Source organism: Dermacentor andersoni, chromosome 5, assembly GCF_023375885.2.
Source record: "Dermacentor andersoni chromosome 5, qqDerAnde1_hic_scaffold, whole genome shotgun sequence".
NCBI classification, from domain to species: domain Eukaryota; kingdom Metazoa; phylum Arthropoda; class Arachnida; order Ixodida; family Ixodidae; genus Dermacentor; species Dermacentor andersoni.
Genome location: NC_092818.1, coordinates 146,102,675 through 146,127,858, shown reverse-complemented (window position 1 = coordinate 146,127,858; position 25,184 = coordinate 146,102,675). Strand labels below are relative to the sequence as shown.

At 46.3% G+C, this 25,184-nt stretch overlaps 1 protein-coding gene across 1 annotated transcript in view; it reads right to left on the bottom strand.

Moving 5' to 3' along the window:
• The window catches only part of LOC126532127 (transmembrane protease serine 9-like), a 69,958-nt gene that overhangs the window by 31,078 nt on the left and 13,696 nt on the right, over positions 1–25,184 (bottom strand). The window contains exons 5-9 of the mRNA XM_055070537.2: positions 24,681–24,757; positions 20,615–21,160; positions 19,608–19,760; positions 3,558–3,732; positions 3,152–3,416 (exon numbers count right to left, since the gene is read on the bottom strand). Of these exons, the coding sequence (XP_054926512.1) occupies positions 3,152–3,416; positions 3,558–3,732; positions 19,608–19,760; positions 20,615–21,160; positions 24,681–24,757 (1,216 nt within the window). The remainder of the gene's footprint in view (positions 1–3,151; positions 3,417–3,557; positions 3,733–19,607; positions 19,761–20,614; positions 21,161–24,680; positions 24,758–25,184) is intronic.

Sequence of the window (25,184 nt, the reverse complement as noted above, 5' to 3'; positions counted from 1 at the left end):
AGACTCCGACAGTGAAAAGGCCAATTAAATCGAGAAATAAACACCCCTGAAAGGAACTGAAGAATGTTAATCATTCTCGCTCAAAAAACGCGAGCCTCGTCTTTAATAAAGTGAATGTCGAAGCCTGCTGAAACACCAACACTGACAAACAATCTTACGAAAGTAATTTGCGAGAATCTGGTCGATCATTAAGAGAGTGCGCGGTTATTACAGCGCGCCGTCCAGCAAGATGAAAAGGTAGAAAAATGGACAAGAAGGAAATAAAGAAAGAGGTAGACGGGCTTGTCTTGGACAACAGAATAGGGCGTACGGGATGCGAAGCCGGTGTTGTTAGACATGGACGTGACAGCTGATGCATTTGACCAAGTCGAGTTGCTCGAAGGTACTTAAAGTGGCACGCGACGTTTGTCCTTATCTTCCAGCTTTACGCTTTGCAGGACGCGACGATTCACCACTCCTATAGGCGTCTTTGTCGCGCGAATCCTAGACATTTCTTTTGTCTGCGTGTACAGACCGCTTGGCAGTGCATCTGATTCACCCTCCTTTTTTAGTTGTCCTTTCCAGTGCCCGCTTCGCTTTCAGTCGTCCGTCGCAACTTTCAAGAACAATGCCGAGGCGCGTTTTGCCCTTCTGTTCCTTTCATGTAGTTTTAACTGCTTCGAATATGTCATGGGCTACGTCTAGCAGCATTCAGCACGGCTTCCGCAGAGCCATCTCACGTCCTTGACTCCGGCGGTCCATGGGGGAGGGGAGAGGGGGGGTCAAGACATCGTCTTTCGCAAGCAAGCGCTTCACGTCTGCTGCCGCATTAGTCTTCTCGCCGAGAGCCGCCATGGAGGCGCGATGTAGCCAGCAACGTAGTTTATCATCGCTTCCTGGAAGGCGCGCGATCGTTTTCGTTCGCCGGCGGCACGGGAACGATCTGTGCTATTACTCTACCTGGAAGGCAAGGATTGGTTGTCAACAGACGGAGGAGGCACTGATTGCCCTTTTTGATGAGTGCTTGTCTGTTTCTTAGTATCTCCGTCATCCACAATCGTAATGGAACCTTCGTTTTTGCACAAGAAACACGAACTCGAGCCGGATGCTCTGCAATGTATATAACACGTACGAAATCGGTGCTTGTTAAAGCGACGAAAGCAAGCAATGTTACCTGTCTGAACGAATCGAGTAATCAATAACACACTTCGCATGCGAAGTAGCGATAGTCTCAAAAGAAGATGGAACATTTTCCCCTCTGCACTCTTTGTGGCTTAATGAATTGACAAGTTAAGCCATTTCCATTTGGAACGCAGTGTATATGTCGTCGTCATCGGCGATACCTGAGGCTCTCACGAATCCATCTGCGCGAAGACCACTATGGCAACTATCGCTCAATGAAGAAAACAATGTATCGCATCTGTGACGCCTTTCGACATCTTAGTGTACAATAAGCTTCCTCGCAAGTGAAATGTTTCCGGGATAGATCCCGAAAAATGATCGAAGTTCTCAAATACTTGAAATGCAAATTTCGCAATCTGTGCACGCACGAGGTGGAGAGAAAGCCAATGGACTAAACGCCATATCTTGCACGTAAAGGCGGATTATAGAAAAAGGATTAAAGCATCATTACGTGCCAGTTTTAATCCACATTGTATGGCAAGCTCGCTCCTACCTACTTCTAACATCGCCCTTAGTTTTTAAATCTTTTCGGAAGCAGCGGAACGAATACGATATAATTGAAACTATGGGTGAAAATGCCTTCAAATTGAGGAACACCAATACCGACCAGGATTTTAGCGCGAACGACGAGATGTTACTCCGATCACTGGGAAAAATGAAAACCAAGACGATCGGAGCAAAAGGGAATAGCTTTGGGCATGTTGGTTATTCATCGTGATTCAAGTAAGAAATCACAGTAAGGACGACGGACAAGTGGAGAAAAGACAAGCGCTAACTTTCAACGATTTTATTTCGGATCCTGAGAATATATATACACTCATCCGAATCCGCAGAGAAGACGAAGGTACACTGCCACATGCAGACGATGTCACAAATTCGAGCTTTATTTTTGATAATGCCACCGATGGGCAACTTGCTTCAGATGGCCGTCAGTGGCTTTATATATCTCGAATTTGTGACATATCGGCACGTGTCAGCGTACCTTCCTTCTCTCTGCGGATGGGTGCATACATATACTCAGGATCCGCAATAAAATCCTTGGTGAAAGTTCGCGCTTGTCCTGTCTCGACTTGTCCCTCGTCCTTCCTTACTGTGCTATATCACTTGTATCACGATCGGAGCAAGACACGGTAAGGCCGCTTGTTAGGCCGATAAGGCCATTATGAGTGGCCCGCTGCGTTCATTTTAGTTTAGCGAAGGCATACGCGAACAAACAACCCCGCACTGCTGGTTGTCTCGTAGATATGCCTTGGATTAGTCACCAGCAGTGCGTGAATATCGAACAGCAGAACAAGTTTGGCAAATAGGAGTTCGAAGTTGTAAGAGGGATATCCGAAAAAAGAAAAGCCTTCCGCCGAGTACTAGTTTTCCATCCGAAGTCACTGACCGCGGATGCCGAACTGGTATTTAAGACAGGCAAGGAAGAGCACACCGACGGACGTAGACTTCCTCCGGTATAAGCGAGAAAAGTCTACAGGCCCAAAACAAAACTTGTCGAACTCGTGCGCGGAGCTGACGCCGATTCGGAACACGTGAGCTCTTGAGCGTGTGACAAAAATTTCTTTACCTTTGCGGTGCCGAAGTCGGATCGACCACCTTTCCACACACAAAAAAGCCTTCGGCGCCCAAAATCAACCGGCCGGTTCAGGAAGGCACAATCCAAACTCGTTCTCAGCACAGTGAACCGTTTCTAGCAGGCGAATTTTTCCACTGGCGCACACCACGTGAGCCTCACGCAGGGCTTCTTTCCTCACGATCCGAGAAGACCAAGCGCAGGCGCGTGAAAAGGGTGCACGATGCGTAGGCGTTATGTGACCGCCGCTGGTGCGTCGTACGCAGGGAAAGGGGGGAGGGGGGTCACCCAGATGAAACGGGAGAGGGGATTGGGTGAACTGGTCAAGGCGCGCTCGCGGCAACCTCAACGCAACTGAGCGAGCGAGAAGTCGGCCCCAGCTAAGGCAGCCGAAAAGAACACACCGAGTCCACTCACCCGAGGGGGGCTGGTCGCAGCAGAATGGCGACCCACCGGGGAAATCGGCCTCCGGCGGCGGATCGCGAGAGAGAGCGCGGCGGCGCTGCGCTCAAGGCCAACCGCCTTCGCCGCCGCCGCCGCTGTATGCGCCAGTCAACCAGCCACTGCGCCACTCCGTAAGCGCGGGGGGTTTCCCCAAAGAGAAATTTTTTATTGCCAGAACGGGGCGACACATACACGCACGTCGCCCACCGTCGACAGACCTCCGAGAAGTCGGCATCTTCTGTAGAGGGACGACAACCGAGCACTGTTCAGCAGGACACCGCGAGGAACAATAAGACCGTGGCGTCACACGAACACGCACAGACACACACACACGCACGTACACTCGAAGACAAAGTTTTGTCGCGTTATTACCTCGTGCGCAATTTGTCTTGTCGCTCGTCTCCAGGTGGCGGCCGGAGTCGCGGCGGCGCGGTTTTGGCCGCCGACGACCCGGTGACCCCCAGTGGCCGGAACAGCCGGTGCGCCAGCAGCTTGAAGAGGTAGTCCGACCCGTCGCTCTCGATGGGCACCGCTCGCCAGGCGGAAAGCAGGAACTGCGCATGCGCTTCAGGCACAACCGTCATGGAGCCCAACCCCCAAAATGACAGGAGAGGGACCAACACGGCGTTTTGACGTTGAAGATATTAAGAGTCAAGTGTCGGCGTTCCGTTTGTACTTCCTGTTCCTGTTCCTGTGCGTTCCGCTGATTTCCTGTAAAAACAGTCGCCTTGCAACTTGCAAAAGGTTCTACGGTGGTTGTACGACCAAAACGACAACCCACCGATTGAAGTATAGGATGATGAATTGAGGTTGGGAAATGTAATCGAAACAAGCGGTTAACTGGCGGAAATAGGATGTCTTATGAGAAGTACTAACACTGCCTTCCAAGACGTTCGAATCAAGTGCCCTGCCACGTATCTGCGTACGTCTATCATTGCACTGCTTTCCAGTAAATGTGTTTCTGGCCCAAGGCTTGAGGAAAGGCCCTTCTGCTGTTGGTACACAGATTAGATGTATAAAGAGACCGTGCGAAAAAAATCACTGGCTTTCCACTATAAGCATTTGGTCGATTTCATCACGCTTAGTCGACAGTGAATTGGCTTAGTCCCTTGACAGGCTTTATTGAGAAGTATACTAGCGGATGAATAAAAGATATCAGCTCGTCTCTACTTGGAGAAAAAGGAGGAGAAAAAGAAGGAAGGAAAGATGGGGGAAGTAAACATGATGCGCGTCCGGATTGCTATCCTACGCTGGGGAAGGGGGTTAAGAGATGAAAATGATGGAGAGGGAGGGAGGATCATACTATCAATCTGAACATGCGCGGTTGTCCATCACTTCACTTCATAATCGGTCACTGAGGCCAGTCGATTTCATGAACCCTAGCAATGCCCGTCTCGCTTTGTAAGCCTGCGACTTGTGTGATCACGGTCCAAGAATCTTTGTCTCTGAAAATGGTGTGCTGACTAATCGGTTTAAAGCACTCTGAAGAATGTCGCGCTTTATAACATAACGATCACAAAAACACAACGCATGCTTGATCGTCTCCTTACATTTGCATGAGTCACAGATAGGTGTGTATGGCATTCCAATAAGAAGTAGGAATCTTTGTTTTCCCCCTTTTCCCATTCCCCCGGTGTAGGGTAGCCAACCGGACGTTATTCTGGTTATCCTCACTGTCTTCTACTTATCTCTTTCCCTCCTTTGAATAAGAAGTAAAACTTGAAGGAGCACGAAGACGAGGGCAGAAATCGAAAATAAACACAACAGGACGAGCGCTGTTCTGTTGTGTTTGTTTTCGATTGCTGTCCTGGTATTATTCGCGCTGCGTCAAGCTTTACTGAAGATGAACCAATTCGTCCAAGTCAAGTTGTTGCTCCAATAAGAAATGAGTAGGCTTTCGTGAAAGCCACCCATAACCAGAGGCGGCACAGTAAAGTTGCATCACGGCGGAAGAAGTGTGATAGAATCTGCAACTTCAATGTATTATCCAGCCGGTGGAGACCACTGTTCGAAGCAATCTGGTTGTTCCACGAAGTTTGAGCCTTGGTTCGAGCAAGGAAACGAAGGCTCCTCGCGGTGTCTGTCCTTGACAAGGGCGTGGGAACTGTCTGCGTTCCTTTATGGGCTGACCGAGCAGCATCATCAGCAAGGTCATTACCGACGATGCCGCAGTGCCCCGGCAGCCATTGGAAGATGGCATGTTCGTTCATGAGGGTGCGATGGAGAACATATTTAATCTCAAACACCAGTTGTTCATGGACCTTGCGGCGTAAGGCTGAGTGCAGTCTCTGAAGGGCTGCCTTGGAGTAACAAAAAAAAAAAAACGACCCACTTTCGAGGTTTTGCTTGTGCGATGTAATTAAAAGAAGCACGTACGGCGCCAATTTTTGTTACCGTAGAGGTCGTTACGTGAGGCGCTTTGAACTTTATTTTGACTTGCAAGGCCGGGATGACAACTACGCCTGTGGAGCTGGTGGCTGAGACAGATCCATTTGTGCAAATGTGCATGCTTTGTTCATATGCCTCGTTCAGTACGGACAATGTTAACTGTCGTAGAGCCATTGTTGAATGATGGGTCTTAGTAATTTCCGGAATTGTGAGGCGTCCACGTAGCTATTGTATGTACCACATGGGCAACAGTGGTTTTCTGCAGGTGAAAAGCCCCACGGAAGGCAGCATTGATGCGTCGCAAGAACTTTTTAAAATGTGGCTGTAGGTTTGTGCGCCGGTCAAGCAGCATTGTAGTGACTGGGAACGCGACAGAGATGTCGAATGTAATATCTGAGGTTGGTCAACTGTGATGTATGTTGAAATCAAGTAGTTTCTAGCAATCGGGATTGTTGCATGAGTCGAAACGCACCGTGCTAGTCCAATACATGTGCGTAGAGCCTGGCCTTGCAAACTTTCGAAGGTGGGAATGCTTGTTTTGTATGTGATCACCAAAACCGGCAAGCTGTACCATAATATGCGTAGAAACAGTTTTTTGTACAGCTGCAGCATGGACCGTACCGACGTGTTCCAGGTTTCTTCGCACAAAAACTTCACCACATGAATAATAGATATTAGTCCCCGCTTCAGGTAGATGCAGTGAGGGCCCCATGAAATGTTCCTGTCTTTCTTTCTTTTTAGGAATTCAAATGACAATAAAAGAGAGTGATGTCACCTTTTAATGGTGATACCTACTGCTTTTCGCATGGCAGAAAAAAGCACATAAGAATATATGCATTAAAAAAATGAAAAGAAACCATGTCATAGGGCCATAAATCCACAGCACACAATCATATACACCCACGAACATATACATATATAGGTCCCTGTCAATAATCGCGGCCTGAGGTTTGCAATTAGACTATGGAAGCACGGCCCCCTGATGCCTGGTGCTGCGGTCGAAGGAACAAAGAGTGAATGAACAAGACAGAAAGGCTTATAACAATGAGTCAGATCTTTTAACAGATTATTTTAATATTGTATCGATATTAATGTAGCAAGCTGTGTACGCCACCCCTGCCAACCAAATGCCAAGCATCTTTCGGCCTGCGGTGGCATGTCCTTATTTCCTTTCGCTCTATCTAAAATATAATCAAAATGCGATATCAGTGTGTCACTTCTTTCCGAATATACTGCACATACGTTCGATGACTGATGTCTTTTGCAATAGCTATCTTGACGAGCCCTTTATCTCTCATGATTCCGTTCGCTAGACATTTGTGGCGTTAAGCGGACACGATAAGACTAACGAGGAAATATCACTAGGCCGGAAACTGTGACAATGAGATAAAGCGACCAAAAGGGCAGTACAAATGTACTTTTTCTGCTAAGATAACATTGCCCGCCGCAGTGGCCTAGCGGCTATGGTGCTGCGCTGCTAAGAACGACGTCGCGGGGTCAGATTTCGACCATGGCGGCAGCATTTCGATAGGGGCAAAATGCAAAAACGCTGGTGTCTCAAGCATCGGGGGAACGTTAAAGATTTCCTGATGGTCAAAATTAATTAGTAGTCTCCCACTACGGCGTGCCTCATAATCAAATCGTGGCCCAGAGACTATTAAGATACAATAAAAGAAAGAGGGCGATAACAGACCGCAACTGATGGAAACTCGCTGCTGACAACGCCTGTTCCGCTGCTGACAACGCCTGTTCCGAAACTCGGGCGTGTCATACTACGGACATCTAGACCTACAAACGCGCGTTGTCACAGCGTGTGTAAAGCTTCTAGTGGCAAATGTGAGCACGATGCTTGGCAACTGAACAAACAAGCACGACTCGAAGATCTAAAATTCGTTCACAGAGCACATTGACGCCCATCATCGGCCTCCGCCGTCTTGAAAACACAGTACCGTGCCTCGCCATCAGCGTCGCCGTACCGTTTGGTGATTGCATTGGAGCGGACCCGCCTCAATTACACATTAAAGCAAGCCAGTTTGAATCAAGTTGCAAGGCGAGAAAGACTTGACGAAGTGTTAACGAACGCAGTGCGGGCGCGGGCGGGCTTTCGCGCTTGACTTAACGAGGCAAGTTACCAATGAATTCGTTAGCATGACAGCCCACAAGACACCTGCAGGGAGCAATTTCTCAGTACCATACCTGACATCATCAACACGCTCGCAGGGAGGCCAAACGAGTCAGTGCGTCTATTCCACGGTTCGCGGTACGTGACAGCATTCTCGGTCAACTTTTCTTTTTGGTTGCATAGCTTATTACGTGGCCTCAGAATCACCGCGGTGTCATAGCCTATATACATACCTTAAGACAATAGCTCTCGTGATGCAGATTGCTTACCAAGTATCAACAGTTTTACGGATCGCTTCTGTATTTCATGACAAAATCCCGAATCGCGACTTGATCTGGTCAGAACAATAATTTGTTCCGTATTCACAACTGGAGACCGACCTCTCGTAATAAGCGGCGGTGTACGTATTACAAAAGTCTTGAACACATAGCATGAAACTAATATTGTCGAATCTGTTCTTACTGTGCGTGCCATGAACTTTTTGACAGATGATATTATCACGATTTTTTTTCGTGTTACGAAATAATGAAATTCATGTGCAACACTTGGAACTGAAGGTGAAGGCGAGCTCTCTAAAATGTGGCAAACGCCAAGATTACGTCAAAAAAACTGAGGCTTCGGTAATAAGATATTGCCGGCAGCAACTTTAAGTAATACTTCATTTCAGTGAAATAAAAAAAAAATGTCATGAACCAGGGCCCATATTTACAAAAAAAGCTCTTACTTTTAATTTATCACATAGCTGCCAGCCAGTGACAATGTTGGACATATATTATCGATGGCTTACGGCCACTGGCAAAAAACACTTGCGAAAAAAAGAGGAAAGGCTTCGCGAATTCGGCACCAGATGTACAATAATCGTATTTCAGCAGTGACTTGCTTGGAAATTCCAGCAGCATATAGTCGCACTTTCCATTTCGAAGGAAACTGTAGACAGCCTTATCTTGGCGCTCATACTTAGCCAATTGAGTGCGTTAGCAAACTGTGCGAAGTGAGAACTTAACGTTACAGCGCAAACACCTAAGACAAACCACAAAAGGAAGACACGACACACACTGGCGCTGACTAACAACTTCTGTATTGCTTCGTCGTCGATGCAGACAAATGCCTAGGCCACACAACCGCGCAGGCGCAGGAAATACATTACTGACATCTGCCAACTTATCGCATACGCAAACGTAGGAATTCAAATTCTGATGGGTGCAGGGTTTCAATTCCTACGTTTGCGTATGCGATAAGTTGGCAGATGTCAGTAATGTATTCCCTGCGCCTGCGCGGTTGTGTGGCCTAGGTATTTATCTGCATCGACGACGAAGAAATACAGAAGTTGTTAGTCAGCGCCAGTGCGTGTCGTGTCTTCCTTTTGTGGTTTGTCTTAGGTGTTTGCGCTGTAACGTTAAGTTCAGAATTATGTACCAACTAGGCCCAAACGAAGTTTTACTGAAGTGAGAACGCTCTCTACCAGCAACTTTTGTTCTCTCGTCCGTCTTGACTGGTTTAGCCAAGGGAGGCTTTGAAAGGGGTAGCCCTGAATATATTAAGTCGTGCCCGATTGACCACAACTATGCGTATCTCGTTACACAGACGATTTTCGTCAAATGGGTCGCCAGCTATTTGGCTAATAATCAAGTGCCATGGCACCAAGTAAGCAACGAAAAACAGGGGGCATGAAATTGCTTAATGATAAAACAGCTGATACCTAAACATCGTCATCGCAACAAATATAAGTCATCAACAGCACACTTCCGCTAATTAAGCGAACCTTTCTAACCTTTCTGTGCCTACCTTCCCTAGCCATTAGGTAGGCACAAAACGGCAAAGTATCGCCATCACGCGGATTTGCCTTACTGATTGCGTGACGTACGTACATGGGACAGATTTTCGCCGGAGCCATGCATAATTTTTTTTGTGTGTGTTAAAAATGGTGCACGCACGTAGCGCGCGCCACAAGCGCCAGATTCCAAGTTTTCTTGAGCTTTTCTTGAGCTGCTATATAGAGACCACGTTGACAGATGCCTTTTTTAAAACTGTTACGGGCTAATGGAATTAAATGTCCTGCAGCTCAAGATGGCAACGCTCGGGAGGCCTAGCAGAAATTCCCTGTGCATGTTCTTTGGCCTAGTGGAAGCAAACATACGTTCGCCAAGGCAAAACGAAACACATCGACGCTTTGTGCCAGTACTGCGCGCCGAAGCGTACTATCAGCGTCAAATGAAACGTGAACAGCGGAGCGTGTGGCCCACGCATATGTGAAAGCCCAGTGCGTGGAAAGAGGAATGAAAAAAAGAATAGAAGATAATAGAAAAGATATCACAAAAAAAAGGAAAGGATAGCGAGAAAGAAAGGGGAGAAAGGAAAGGAGAATACGGCTCTGCCTAAAGTCTGTCTCTAAGACCAGTTCTCCGCAAGAAGCGCAACAACGCTTTCAATGCCTTCTATGCTGAAGACGGTCTCGGCCAGTGTCCCAGGACCCTTTCCTCCGATAAAGGGCGTGTGTCAAGACGATCAAGAATTCTTGAAAGTTCTTTCCTGGGCGCACTGAAGCGGGGACACTTATACAGAAGGCGGGCCATTGTTTCCTCGCACCCACAGTTATCGTATGGAGGGCTGTTGGCCATTCCGATCCGAGATGAGTAAGCACTCGTGAAAGCCACGTCAAGCCACAAGCGGCATAAAAGTGTTTTGTCAGCTCTAGATAGTCCTGACGGAAGACGTAGCCGTAGATTCGGATTCAAGTTGTGGATACGATCATTGGTAAATTCCGTCGAGTTCCACTTTGAAAGCGTCAGCTCGCGTGCGAGTGAATGGAGCCTTGTAGATATGTCTGTTCTGTACAACGGAATAGCTACACAGCGGAGGCCATTATGAGCAGATCGGGCAGCCTCATCGGCACGGTCGTTTCCGTAGATACTGCAATGACCTAGTATCCACTGACAGAATGTTTCGCAGACATGCGGTAATGTTCAATAAACTCTAAGCGAGCACAACCCTGCGGAGCGTTTCAAAGTTAATTCAGGTTAATTAAGAGTTAACTGCTATAGCGTGACAATGCGCCTGTAGCTTATATAACGTCAGGCCGTTTAACAGCTAAAATACCTCTCTAGTCTTCTCAGATTTGTCGGGCCTGAAAGTGAAGCTAAAATGAAGACTTCGCCAGAAGTGAATAGATGCTGCTCTGCTGAACTGTGCACAGGGAAGCACTGTTGCGGTCAGCTTTAAACTCCATCTCGAAAAACCAGGAATGTTTCTTTCTTCTTCGACCAAAACGATTTCCCCGCTCTTATGTATATTCTTGTAGCTCCTGAGATGAAGCTTCATTTTAGCTACTTGATATTTTCGAATCGGCAGCTCCAACAGAACATGAATTTGTCTACATTACACTGCGGACAGCGGAACTTATGCAAGAGACAGAGCTTCACAATAATGTGTAACACTTCCTTTTGATGCCGTAAGGCAAACTAACGCAATAAAGAAAGCCTTAATCACTCTTGATGTCGCAACCACAAGGACTCCAGGTTTCGCGGTTGCTGTTCATTACCGCTCACCTTTGCTATTCTCGCTCCTTCGAAGCATTCAGGACGGAACACGGCCTTCTTGTGAAAAACCCAAGAGAGGTGGTGGCCGTGCCCGGGGCGCTCTTGACCTGGACCTGAACGTCATCGCTGGACGATGCACTTAAAGCAACGGCTATTGCAAAGTAAAGAGCAAACTGTTTTTCAATTTACAATACTAGTTCTTCGAGCCTAACTAGATGGAATTCGTCGATGGTCAGCCGGGGAGGAAATATCTTTTGCGTCCTTCATGAGCGAAAGTCGATGCTCAATTGTCCTTATGCATAGTGCACGGCCTTAACTGTATTCGCTGGCAAGGCAGGAAAGTTTCTCGCTCTCATTCCGGATGCAACATCGTTGGGAAACCTCACAGATGACGCATACTTTTGATACAGTTTTCAAAAATGCAGTTGACGTGTTTTGTCGACGCTGAATAGTCTCATGGACGGAGATTGGGGCAGGCACATTTTTTTTTACGCTGGAGCTGCATGCGGTGGGCTGTAACAGGGTGTTTTTTAGATGTTGTCATTAATGTATACATACGACAGTCGACACGAGCGTCTTCAATGCAGATGGCTGAGGACAGCCTTGGAAACCCCTACACCGGGTTCATTTACCGCTATATGGTTAAAATCTCGGAGTGTTACTTTGCTCATACAAGTCTCTCTCTTTTGCAGCCTTACTCCCTAGGAGACCTCAGCTGGTCGAGTTGGCTTTTTATCTTAAGTTTTCTTACGCTGCCGCCTGCCGCCCAATTTCTCACCTTTGTGGTACGTGCCATAAATCAGGTTCATCATCATCGTCATCTGCATCATCGTTGTGCTACCTTTCAACGAGGCCTTTAAAAAACATTCTATCCTTAAATATTACCCACTGTTAATGTCAGAGCGGGTTGGTGTACACCTTGCTCCAGCGAATGTGTCCGAAACTCGGGCTGAGTACATACGGTCTATTTCATATGACTAGCTTTCAGGTTTCAGCGCCGCTTTCCCGGCCGATCAAAGCCGAATTTCTGCGCTACAATTTTTCTTCTCGACACGCGACCTTAGAAGCTACGGTGTTACAATACAGGAAAATACAACCTTCAGAACCTTCGTCACCCAGCCTTGCGTAATAGGAGTACAGTGTTGCAAAGTACACCGTTCACATCTCATAATTTTCAAAGTTACGGGGTTTAAAATCGCGCAAGGGTATAAAGTTGTGTTTATATCGATCAAGCGTTCTCGGTATATCAGCTGCGGTCGCTGATGCAGCCAGATAAAGAAATGATGGCACGATCTTCTCAAAAGAGAAAAAAAAATATTCTGAAGTGCCGCTTGCTAAATTATATAGCGGTGTGCCTACACCTTGGAAATAATATTAGGTAATTTTGAATATATCGCATATTTCACTGTCATAATAGTTTCTTGCAATGGCCCATACATGTGACTCACACCGAATTACATGCCCTTTTATAGGCGAGCACTACAAAGCTTGCGTTAGGAATCCACGTAATTAAACTGGAACAAACTTGAATTTGAAGTGCCACCTTTTTGTCAAGAAATAAAAAAAAATTGCAGCAGCAAGTAGGATCTTCAGTATTAAAACCTGTACGTGATGGCCATGTGCTTACAGGATATCGAAGAACGAAAAAAAAAGATAAGGAAAATGTTAGCATTGCAGTTCATAGGCACAGAGCAGTGAATGTAAAGTATCTGCAATGTCCAGTCGGTTAAGGCATGACTCCAAGCACGTTAAGCCATTTCGCAACTTGAGTGCGTGTGCGTATTTGTTTTGCCAAGGACTGCAGCAAAGGTGTGTTAAGTTGTAGACGATGAAAAGCTTGTGACTGCTTAGTTAAAATTATCACAAAGCATGCTTGAGAATTAATGCCTTGCCGTATTCACGCCCGGTCGTCGACTGACATGTGGATTTCCAAATAAACACGTCGTTTTTTTTTCTCTTGAGAAATTGTAATGGTGACAGACAGATGCTAGGTTTTCGAAACATCAAACCATTTGCATATTGGTGAAAGACAAGGCTGTTAAAAGACTTTGACAGGAATGAGGTTTGTTGAGTCGATAAATAAACGCCCCAGCCAATAACGTAGGAATGTTAGCTATCCTACAGAAAGAGGGCGATTTTTGTAATTACCAGAATAAATTTCGAAACCACTTTTCTAAATTATCGAAACACTAAGAAACAAGTTACCAGAGTAATTTGTGAAAATTCTGGTTGATATCCAAGACAGTGCGAGGGTATTCGAGAGCGCCATCGCGTTAGTCATTGTCTTCCCTATTTACGCTTTGCAGGGTGCGACGATGTACCACACCTTAGCGTCTTTGTCACGAATCCTAGGCATATTTCTTCTGCGTACACAGCGCTTGGACGTCTCCGTGATTCACCCTCCTTTTGTGGTTGTCCTTGCTAGTCCCCGCTTCACTTTATCTCATCCATCTCAACATTCAAGAACAATGCCAAGGCGCGTTTTCCTTTATTGTTCCTTTCATTTAGTTTTCTCTGTTTGAAAGACTTTACAAGTTCGGGCTTGCTGCGCCCGCCACGGCTTCCGTAAAGTCATCTCGCGTCCTTGACTCCGGCGGACCAGGACCGCGAAGGGGGTGGGGAGGGGGAGGTGTCAAGACATCGCCTTTCGTCTGCTGGCGAATTTAATCTTCTCGCTGAGAGCCGCGACGAACGCCGCGATGCAGTCAGCAACGTTGTTTATGATCGCTTCCTGGAAGGCGCGCAATCGTTCGCATTCACCGGCAGCTCGGGAACGTGCTATTACTTTACCGAACGGCAAGGATTGCTTGTCAACAGACAGAGTAGGCTCTTGCTGGCCTTATTGATGAACGGTTGTCTGTTTATAAGTGTATCCGCCTTCCACGATTGTAATGCAACCTTCTGCTTTACGCAAAAAAAAAAAAAGGAAAACGAAGTCGAGCGGAATGCTCTGCAATATATATAATACGAATGAAATGGGTGTGGCTAAAACGATGAAAGCAAGAATTGCTACCTGTCTGAACGATAGAGTAATTAACAACTGCCGTCGCATCCGAAGTAGTGATAGTCTTGAAAGGAGGTGGAACACTTCGCCTCTGCACGTATTTAGGCCTGGTGAGTCGACAAAGTGAGCCATTCCCATTTCGAACACTGTGTGTTGGTCGACATCGATGATGAGAGTGGAGGCTATCACGAATCGACCTCCGCGAAGGCCACTGTGGCAGCTCTCAGTCGTCGAAGAAAACAATTTATTGTATCTGTGATGCCGTTTCACAGCTTGGTGTACAATAAGCTTCTATTCAGGTGGAAAGCTTCCGAGATAGATCCCGATAAATCAACAAAGTTCTGAAGTACTCAAAAGCCAAATTTCGAAATCTGTGCACGTACAAGGTGGAGAGAAAGCTGACGGATTAAACGACTTGTGTTGCTCGTGTAATGGTGGAATATAGAAAAAGGAATAAAGCATCAGTACGTGCCAGTTTTAATCAGCATTCATTGGCAAACTCGCTTCTAACTACCTGGAATTTCACCTTTCACTTTTAATTATTTTCGGAAGCAGCGACAACAATATGGTATAATTGAAACTATGGCTGAAAGTGTCTTTAAATTGAGCGCAAAACAATATCGACCAGGATTTTAGCGTGAGCGACGAGATAGTTATTCCGATCACTGCGCATTATGGAAGCCAAGAGAATCACTGCAAGTCACTATGAGGCCGGTACGTGGCCCACTGCGTCTAGTTTAGCTTAACGAAGTCATACGCCAATAAACAACTCCGCCCTGCTGGCCACCTGGTAGATATGTCCTTGATTAGTCACCCGCAGTGTGTGAATATCGAACAGCAAAACAAGTTTGTGAGATAAAAGGAATTGAAAACTGTAAGTTCTGTAAAAAAAAGAAGAAATAGAAAAATCAGACTTCAATCGAATACCATGTATGCCGAATTTGTAAGGCACGCAAAGAACAGGACAACGCTGGGTGCAGACTTCCTCCTGTGTAAGCGAGCAAAGGTCGACAGGACCAAAACAATATTGTCGGATTATTCGTGCCCAGAACTAACGGCCGCCGGCTCGAATCATGCGGGCTCTTGCGCTAGTGCGGACAATTTTTTTTTAGATTTGCAGTTCTGAAGTCACATCAACCACCTGTTCAGACATTGGGCTTTTGGCGCCCAAAATCAACAGGAAGGTTCAAGAAGGTTCAAAGCAAACTCGTTTTGACTTTAGTCAACAAGATGCCCAGATACTTGTAGGGCCACTCCGCCAGTTTCGCCCAACTCCTCCAGCAGTGCACACCACGTGAGCTCCACGCAGGACTTCTTTCCTCACGACCCGAGAAGACGAAGCACAGACGCGTGAAAGGGGTTCACGATGCGTAGGTGCTATGTGACCGCCACACACACACACACACACACACACACACGCACACGCACACGCACACACACACACACGCACACGCACACGCACACGCACACACACGCACACGCGCGCACGCGCACGCGCACACGCACGCAGTCACCTCGCAACGCACAACACTTTCCAAATTTGTACAAACTAAATGCATCGATTAAGTTCGAGGCGCGTTGATTGAAGATGGGAAATTCAAAGAGAAATAACCGGACAGCTGCGGAAGTACGATAAGACAAAATAAAAGGAAAATTCGTTCTGTGTTTCTGGCCCACGTGAATGTCGCAAATAGCTTTGAATGGCTGTAAGTACAATTATTATGCATCTCGGTACTCGTACAGTGACCGCGCAAGGGCCGCGAAAGAAAAGCTCCAATCGCCACTACGTCAGAAGCAGCTCTTAATGGTTGCCAGTGCAGTTGTTAGACGTGTGTGCGCTCGTAGTGTGACCGGAGACGCCGCGTGTGCGCGTCTATATTTAAGGAACACGTGCTATGTCCCGTGGCAATGGCTCCTTTCCACTCTTAGTATGCTGTACCGCATCACATAGCTGTGTAGCGGCAAAGCCAAAGTAAGAAAGCCGGTTAAAATGCAACGCATATTATAGCTTTGCCTTACGCACACTCCTCAACGCATTTCTTGATATAAAAAGAGCAGAGTTAGGCCGACACTCTACACTGCCTATGCCCAAGTGGCTTGGATTTATATGCGATTTCGGCTAGCTATTGTAGTATATAGTTCTTTATATAGCTTCCTAGCGCACAGTGACGGTTACGATGCGGCTGGGCTGCATGGCGCGGTTTTTTGAAGACAAGGACTTCTTAGCTGACGTTACACGGGTTGGGCGTATCTGGGATCTACTTATCTTGTAACCACTTCCAGGTGAGAAAACGGCCATTTTGTGCCCTTAGAGCGTCGTAACGAGTCGCAAGAATATCCGAATGTAGCTCTCAACGGTACAAGAAGTGAGAATTTTTCGCGAAACTAGGTAAAAGAAACGGTACGGGTGTAATCAGCGCTAATAAAGCAAAAAATTGAGCATAATTTATGCTCCAAGTACTCCTGTAAAGCGTGCACCGCCGTAAACTTAGACAAGTTGAGACAAAGCCGCCGTATAGCATACTTTTGGGAAATTCAGAGTGTTCGCTTTAACTAAGCAGAGCCCGCGCGAGGCAATGGTGTCTGAAAAGAGGCTTCGGTGGTGCCCACAAGAAGCGAGAATTTAGTCACAGGGTATGTAAAACTAATGGTAAGGGCGTTTTAGCGCCAATATAGTCGAAAACTAATCACGCTGCACAATAAGCTGCGCAGTCTGCGGGTGCCGCCCAACTGGCATTCTGGCTAAAAAAAATATGAAAAAGAAAAAAAGTCAACTTTCAGAAGGTCGACATAATTGCGCGTTAAGTACGATAGGAATAACGTAAGAAATGAGTGAATAATGAACACGAGAAAATACAAAAATAAACAGAAAATGAACATTTGATTATTGGATCATTTAAACCACCATGTATGTCGACCTTGTCTTCTTAATCGTCGACTTTGGGTAGCCATATTCTATTTTTTCTTGGCGGGGTTGGGGCACCTTTCCGGGATATTTATGGCGTCCGTACAACTGTGAAGATTGGTCGGAACTCAGGTGTTTCCGGGACAAATTGGGAGATCTGGCATTTATTGGACGGAACTAACAGGAACTATCACAAGGCAGAAAAACGTTGAAATAGCTTGACGAATGACCATCCTACTGATGGAACCCAAATTCGATGTTAGCACGCGAAAAAAAAAAAAAAAATCACTGGCTTTTCGCTAAACACTTAGTCAATTTCATTTGACTTATTCGACCGTGCATTGGTTTAGTTCCATGGTAGGCTCTAATGGAAAATAATAATACAAGCGTCTGAAACGCAGATGTACGCTCGATCCCGCCTGTAGTTTGCAACTAAACTCTAAAAGCACAGTCCCTTGATGTCCAGTGTTGTGACCGAAGGAATCAAGAGCAAGTGAAGAAAGAAGGAAGCCTTATACCAATCACTGAACTTGTTTAAAACATTGTTTTTATATGGTGTTGATATTGAATTCGTAAAATACCAATCTTTGGACTCTGCGTATGGCAACCAAATTCCAACCTCCGTTCGGTCTGCCGTGGCATGTCCTCATTTCCTCTCGCTCTAGCTGGAATCTTATCAAACAGTTAATATTAACGTGCCACTTGTTCCTGTCATATTGTCTATACCTTCCGTGACTTGTTTCCTTTGCATTAACTATCTTGACAAGCCCTTTATCGCTCGAGATTATGTGCGCGACATTCATGGCGTAAAGTGGACCCGATAGGAGCAATATGAAATGGCACTAGGCTGGTAAATGGGACGAGATATAATGACCCGACTTTCGTGCACTGCAAATATATATATATATATATATATATATATATATATATATATATATATATATATAGCGATAACATAAGAAACAGGGTGAAAAAAAGAAAAGTGCACGCGGTCGATACACTTTCATGCTCACAAGAGTCTGTTCCTTATCTAGGCCTTACCATACTACAGGCATCTTGATCTACAAACGCTCGTCATCACAGCTTACATGAAGCTTCTTTTTCCAATGTGGGCATGACACTTGGTAATGGAACGAACAAGCCCGACTCGAAGCTTTAAAGTTTCCTCACAGAGCACATTGGCGCCCATCATCGGTCCCTGCCTTCTTGAAAACTCAGTACACCACTTGGCGATTGCGTTAGACTGGACCCGTCTTAATTACATAGTAGATCAACTGAGTGTTTAAACCACACTTCAAGGATAGAAACACACGCCGAAGCGTTGCCAAATGCAGTGCGGCGCAAGCGGGCTTGTGCGCGTGATATAACGAAGCAACTTAATATACCAACGCGTTCACTTGCAACTTCGCTGTTTGCACGAAGTTGAAAGTTGGACACGAATTTCGACGTGAAATTGGACACGAAACTAGACTAGCTTTCGTAGCGCCCCTGCTCGTTTGTAACTGTCAGAAGTGCAGTTGCCAGATAATTAAGGCAATTAAGGTGCCTAGTGTGCCCTTGCCCAGTGAGGACTTTGGGGTTTGGCGATGATCGATCAGTTTGCCGGAAGGTGTCAGAACTTGTTGCGGAAAGGCCCAACGTCATGGCAGCACAGAAAGCTCCCACAGCGAACACTTTCTGGCTGCCATACGTGACAGCGTTAACGTACTCGAGGCAAAGTCTAAAAGGTCAGCGCGTCTCTTTAGCCGCTTGCAGCTAAAGAGATGTATGGAAAGTGTGCCCGGCTAAGTATATTGCCAATTAATCTACCAAGGCCGTCTGTTGAATTGCGCAACTTACATCTGTAGTAGCGTGGCATACTCTCATGAAGTGTACTTTAAATTTATCTCCAGTAGCGGCAGTTTAACAGTGAGTCCATAAGAAAATGCAACAAAATCATGTCGGTATATAGGTGCGAACGTTGGCAGTCTGGGGCAATGCGTCAAAGCGTGCATTGCCATACGTTGAATTGCGGAATATTGGGATATAAATGAATATTTTGCGGTGTCCATCAGAAAGTATAGTGCTATTTAATGGCGTCGTACTAAGTGCTTCTCAGTTCTGACTAATGTTTCAGTGAAACTGATGATGTCCCGAGACACTCAGTAAGTGAATTTGAACGCTGCTGGCTTCAACCTCCCAAACGCTAAGCGCTTCCTCATACAAATGACCGGGAAGTTAACTTGCGGATTTTAGTTATAGAACGAGTCAAGAGCCCGTACGTAAATGTGTCGCCGGAAAGTGACCACATTGTCTCTAATGCACTGTTTTTAAGAATAACTTAGTCATCGTTGGAACACTCGGTATTCTGTGTTGAACCAGTACGAGGGGGGACCGCGTGCAAGACACTTCAGGATCTCGAGATTGGCACCGAGGCTGGACTGGTGACGCTGCGGGTTTATTTACAGGGTGCGCCCTCGGCGGGGCATTTAGACGAGCCTCTCCTGGATCCAGTCGAGGTACTTGGCGACTCGCGCGTAGACACCCGGGTAGCCGGGTTCCGCACAGCGGCGTCCAAAAGATGTAATGCCGACGATGGTGAACCGCTGTTGCTTGTCCAACAACATTAGCGGTCCGCCGGAGTCGCCCTGCACACAGATAATGTGATCAGTACTACCGAGTGCAACAGTGTTGTCATGTGTATCAGAGTGCGCTACTGTGCCAACGCTGTGTGCTCTGAATACCTGCATAGCATGTAAAAACACCCTTCATGGGTGTTAGTGAGCATTCATACGTGATTGCCCTCAACACCTCCTAGGTTGAAAGGTGTGACTGCTCTTGGCCTACTGAATACTTTCTTTTTTACGTATAATGCGTGGTTGTTTCAAGGCTGTCGCTACCCTTGTCGGCAACCCTGGCGTCGGGGCATTCTAAACGACATGCGGTGGCAATGCATACTGCGAACAACGCCGGCACTAAGTGAGAGAAATCGCTTGCTCTGTATATGGCATCTCGTAGTTTTGTGTGCTAGAGCTCTGCTTCCTCTGTCCTACCAATTCAGTATTGAAAAAAGGGCATGGTGTAGCCCTGTTTTCTGTTCACACTACATCATACTCTTTTCATTTATTTAGTCAAGTTATTCTTCAAATATTACCCCTTAATTCTCCACTGATTCGGTGAAAACGGGTTCTTCACACTTGAGCCACAGAATACGCCTCGAGTGCGCGAGAAACAGTAACAATAAATGCAACGATTCCTATTGAAAGGAAGCCGTGAAGTTAGAAACCATTGTCGACACATTAACGGGCAAACGAAGACGCCGACAATCAAGCCACGTTTACCATGCCGTTGGCGTCACTGCGTTCTTTGCTGACGAGACGCCGATTCACCTAAGGGGCGACACCGCTTTTAGTTTACAGTGTACTTTCGTTATCTAGGGAATGTTGGTAGGTGATGGCTATGGTGGTTATAAGTATATCGCACACATTTACGAGATACGCACCCTGCAGGCATCCTTGTCGCCTTTCAGGCTGCCCGCGCAGAGGTAGTGGTCCGTGAAAGTGATGCTGGTGCGCTTGAAGGACTCCTTGCAGGTGTCCAGGGTCTGGATGGGGATGCGGGTGTCCTGCAGCGAGGCGCTCGACGGGCCGCCGTAGTAGAGCTCGCCCCATCCCGCGATGTTGGCGCTGCGGCTCTCGTACTGGTCGTCGCGCAGGGAGCCGTACGGCAGGCAGATGAGCGCTATGTCCTTGTTCAGGGGCACCGGCCTCCGTAGCGTGAGCACGGCCACGTCGTTCAGGTAGGTGCGCGGGTTGAACTGCGCGTGGCGCTCGATGCGCACCACCGGTTCGTCCACCGGGTTGGCGCCGTCGTCGTTGCTCAGGTAGTCGTGCTCGCCCAGCCGCGCCACGAACGCGTCCGGAGTGAGCGACCGGTTGCCGCTGAAGGTGCAGTGCGCGGCCGTGAGCACGTGTCGGGGCGTGACGAGTGCACCGCCGCACAGCGGGGAGCGGACGCCGTTGCCGTGCACGTCGATGAACAGCAGCGCCTGCGTGCGCGCCGTAAGGCTCTCGTGACGTCGGGGGACAGTAAGACAGAAATGAAGTCATTCCAGTACTAACCACGGATAATCAAAGGATTTCATTGAAGTTTGGTTAAATGCCAACCTCATTCAATTAGTAAAGGAACCAACATGCGTAGCTGGCATCAGTGGTAATATCCTTTATCTTATCTAACTACTAATTCCAAGACATTCTCACCCATCACCTACTTTCAAGAAATTAGTGATCGCGAAGTTATGCATGCAGCTTTTTCTACTTACCCTGTGCGCCGCAAGAAACGTAAAGAAACAGACAATTGTTCTCTATGATAAATGTAACTACGGCGCTATTAGCAACGAGCTGAGTTATTGTTTCTCTATATTTGAAGCTCAATATACAGCATGGCTCCCCAGGAGAGCTGGGAGATATTCGGACGCAAGATGTAGGACTTGGCTAACAAATTCATTCCTAAAATTATTTTCCATGATAACCACCAAAAGACGTGCTGCACTAAGATGTTAAAGAGATTAGAAGAAAGAAAAAAGTGCTTTGTTTCGTACTGCTAAGCTGAGAGGCTCGCCTAATGTGTGGCAGCGATAGTACTCCGCCGAGAATGTTAACCTGATCGCTGCGCGCAATGCTAAGTACAGATTTTTCAACTCCGATTTTCCGAAATTGTTAAATGACAAGCGTATAAAGCATTAGAATGACATCTCACGTGCTATTGCTCTGAGTAAGAAATTATGAAAAACCATCGGGAACGTCGAATGCACTAACCCCTTTCACACTGCTTTTAGCACAATTACCAGATGACACAATGCATTTTTGTCTACGCCACCGGCTAGAATTTTAGGTACTGTACCTGGTCGCACATTATCTAACGATGGTATTTTATCTTGGTCAGGTAACATTGGGCTTTTTTCGACAGACGTCGGGGAAATAAATTCCTAGCTGTTAAAAAAAAACAGACATACCATTACTGAATACCTGTATTTTTTCTTTTCGCATCTATTCTTCGTAGTTCAAATGCCAATTGATTGGAAAGTGGCGAGAATCGTTTCTGTCTACAAATCTGGTAAAAAGGATCCCTCACTAAATTACCGCCCCGTTTCATTAGCAAGTGTACCGTGCAATATTATTGAGCATGCCATATATTCTCATATCATGGCAATTATCATTTCATGGTTTCCGAAAAAGCTTTTTCTGCGAGACACATCTGGCCGTTTTCCTTCATGATATGTAGGTTAACCTCGACGCCAACGTAAACACTGACGCCTTTTTCTTATATTACGTAAAAGCGTTTGATAAATTACCACATCGACGATTACTATTAAAACTAACCCAGTTAAACTTTGACCCCAACGTTCTGGTTTGGATCGAAGAGTTTTCATTTAACCGATCTCAACAGGTTCTTGTTAACAACCATGCCGCTGGCCCTACTCCTGTAACGTCTGGTGTACCCCGAAGTTCTGTTCTCGGCCCCCTCGTATTTATAGTATACCTACACGACTTGCCTCAACACTTACCTTGCCAAGTCCGAATGTTCGCTGACGATTGTGTAATTTACCACCTAGTTTCTAAGTCAGACGCAGTAAAACTTCAGCATGATTTAGACCACGCCCAGGAATGATGCAACCGGTGGCTAATCACCCCTAACCCGACTAAATGTAAACTTATTTCCATTACCTGCCAAACGTGTCCCGTTACATTCTCGTATACAAGGGCTACCGAACCTACGCAACCAGTAAAACCATTAAAGTAGTAAGGCGTTACTTTGTCTAATTGTTTGTCATGACATGTGCCTGTTGCTAGCGTCATGTCATCGGCAAATAGAGTTATCATTTTTCTAATATGTCACCTTGGTCACGTGCCTAAACATGTTAAATTAATCACCTATAAATCACTTATCAGCTCTTGAGTATGCGTCAGCCATATGGTCCCCACATCAAGCATGCCTCGTAGATGACTTTGAAGCGGTACGAAAACGTGCTGCCACATTCATTCACTCGTTTTATTCTCACGAAGTCAGCGTTATCGTCCTCAAAGAGAAATCTGGGTTCGGGAACATTATCTTTCCGCCGACGAAGAACCACACTTTGTCTATACAGTGTCTATACACTTTGTCTATAAAGAGCCACACTCAGCCACACTGAGCCACTTTGTTTCACAAGCTTTCATGTTCATCACTTAATAGCGCTTCTTACATCACCCCATTCGCATACATATCCCGACGCACTGGTCACCAACTGCAGTCACCAACATGTGTAAGGACTGTCGATTTTTCAGCATCTTTCTTTCCTCGTGCTGCCGAAGACTGGGACGGGCTTCCTCACATATGGTCGCAATGATCTGCCCATAATCTTTTTCTGCGAATGTGACTGAGTACCTGCTGATGCAATCTTGAGTGTTTTATTGTCTATTTCTGCACGCCCACCCATTATGTAATACACCCTCGTGGGGTATTAAAGATAAATAAATGGAATGAAATTACACAGGGCAGTGAATGCACGGCTACGATAATTGTCGTGGAGCACGAAATTTGCCGTCTCGGATACTTTATAAATGTAATTATGTAACTGCAGCCTTACAATCTTAATGACAAGGTGCATTAATGGTACGGGTAGCTGACGTGCACAGTTACGAACAGAAGTTTGAGGACCGCGGGCATGGCGGCGAAGTTGAATTCTTCCGTGGCTTATGCACACAACCTGTAAGCGAGGAGTCGACGCCAAAACTTGGGAACGCCGAGGTGCTCCAACCAGTTTGTGACAGCGCTTTGGTGATGACGACATAATAGATGTCATTGCATTTTTTTTGCCATACCTGTGGTGCACTAGAACTAACAACTGCCTTATATTTTTGTCTGTTATGCACCACTATAGCTGCTTGGAAAATAAATAACGCGAGTATCGACCTCACAGTTCCCAGTTAATCAACGCAAACTTTTCGTGGATGAATGTCACGTTACTAGATGAATGAATTTCACGTCTTGCAGTTACCAGTGGTCATGCGGTTGGATTTAATGCAATGGCGCCGTTTTCATCGCTGAGCGTTCGTCCACTCGACCAGAACATTATAAATTAGTAGAGAAAGTGAAGTGAAGTGAAATGAAGTTTATTCTTCTTTTCAAGGAAAGGAGGGGACCGGGAAAAATCCGGTAAGGCCTGACGAGGCCCCTGTACCCATAGTCAAAAATGAATTCAGATTTCCTTCTCATAGATGGGCACTTCGGTTGAACGATCTACGAAGTAGGAAGATATATTCCCTCTTGCAAGGGGAACCTCATAAAAATAGGGTGTTATGACTTAAGAAGAGGTCTTTGTGTATTTAGCAGTCTGACCATCCGCTGGTACTGAATGCGTTTGGTTTAGTTTTAATTTTCTTTATGGGATTCTTTCTTGAAGCCTGCACTGACGAAGAGCGTAACAGTATGACTATCACGTTCCGTGGGCGTCTCTTTTAATTGTGCGTCATAGGAACTCGTTCATGGCATGCCGACAGGTATATGCTTTAGATCGAGACGCTTACGATCCAGGGCCATGCTCCCAGGTTCGACTCCTTGCCTCCCACGATGCGGACCAAGGCGTTGCTGGCTACGCCACAATCTGCAATGAGAACATGCTTCGCTCAGCTGTTGGCCTATGGCACGAACTCACGGCGATTCCCGTTCTGGCTTACGAGTGCTGCAAAGGAAGCCTTTAGGCACATGCGTTTAATGAGACAGATGCGAACAAGACGACGAAAGGACCTCTGCATGCTTGTGACGAATCGAGAAAAGTAAACTGCTTCGAAGTATTCGTTAAACTGCTTTCCTGGTGTCGGTCTGACTGCCATGGGCTGCTCGTTTGACTACCTTTACATTTATTGGCATTGATTAGCCTTCCTTAAAACAACACGTTCAGATTCTACTGCATGTATGCGTCATGTTTGCGCGGACAACAAAGACGAAAACAAAATAAAAGCAACCTGGCGAATTTCTCTTGTCTTCTGACTTTGTTCACGAAGTTATGTGAACCAAGGAAAACTTAAAAT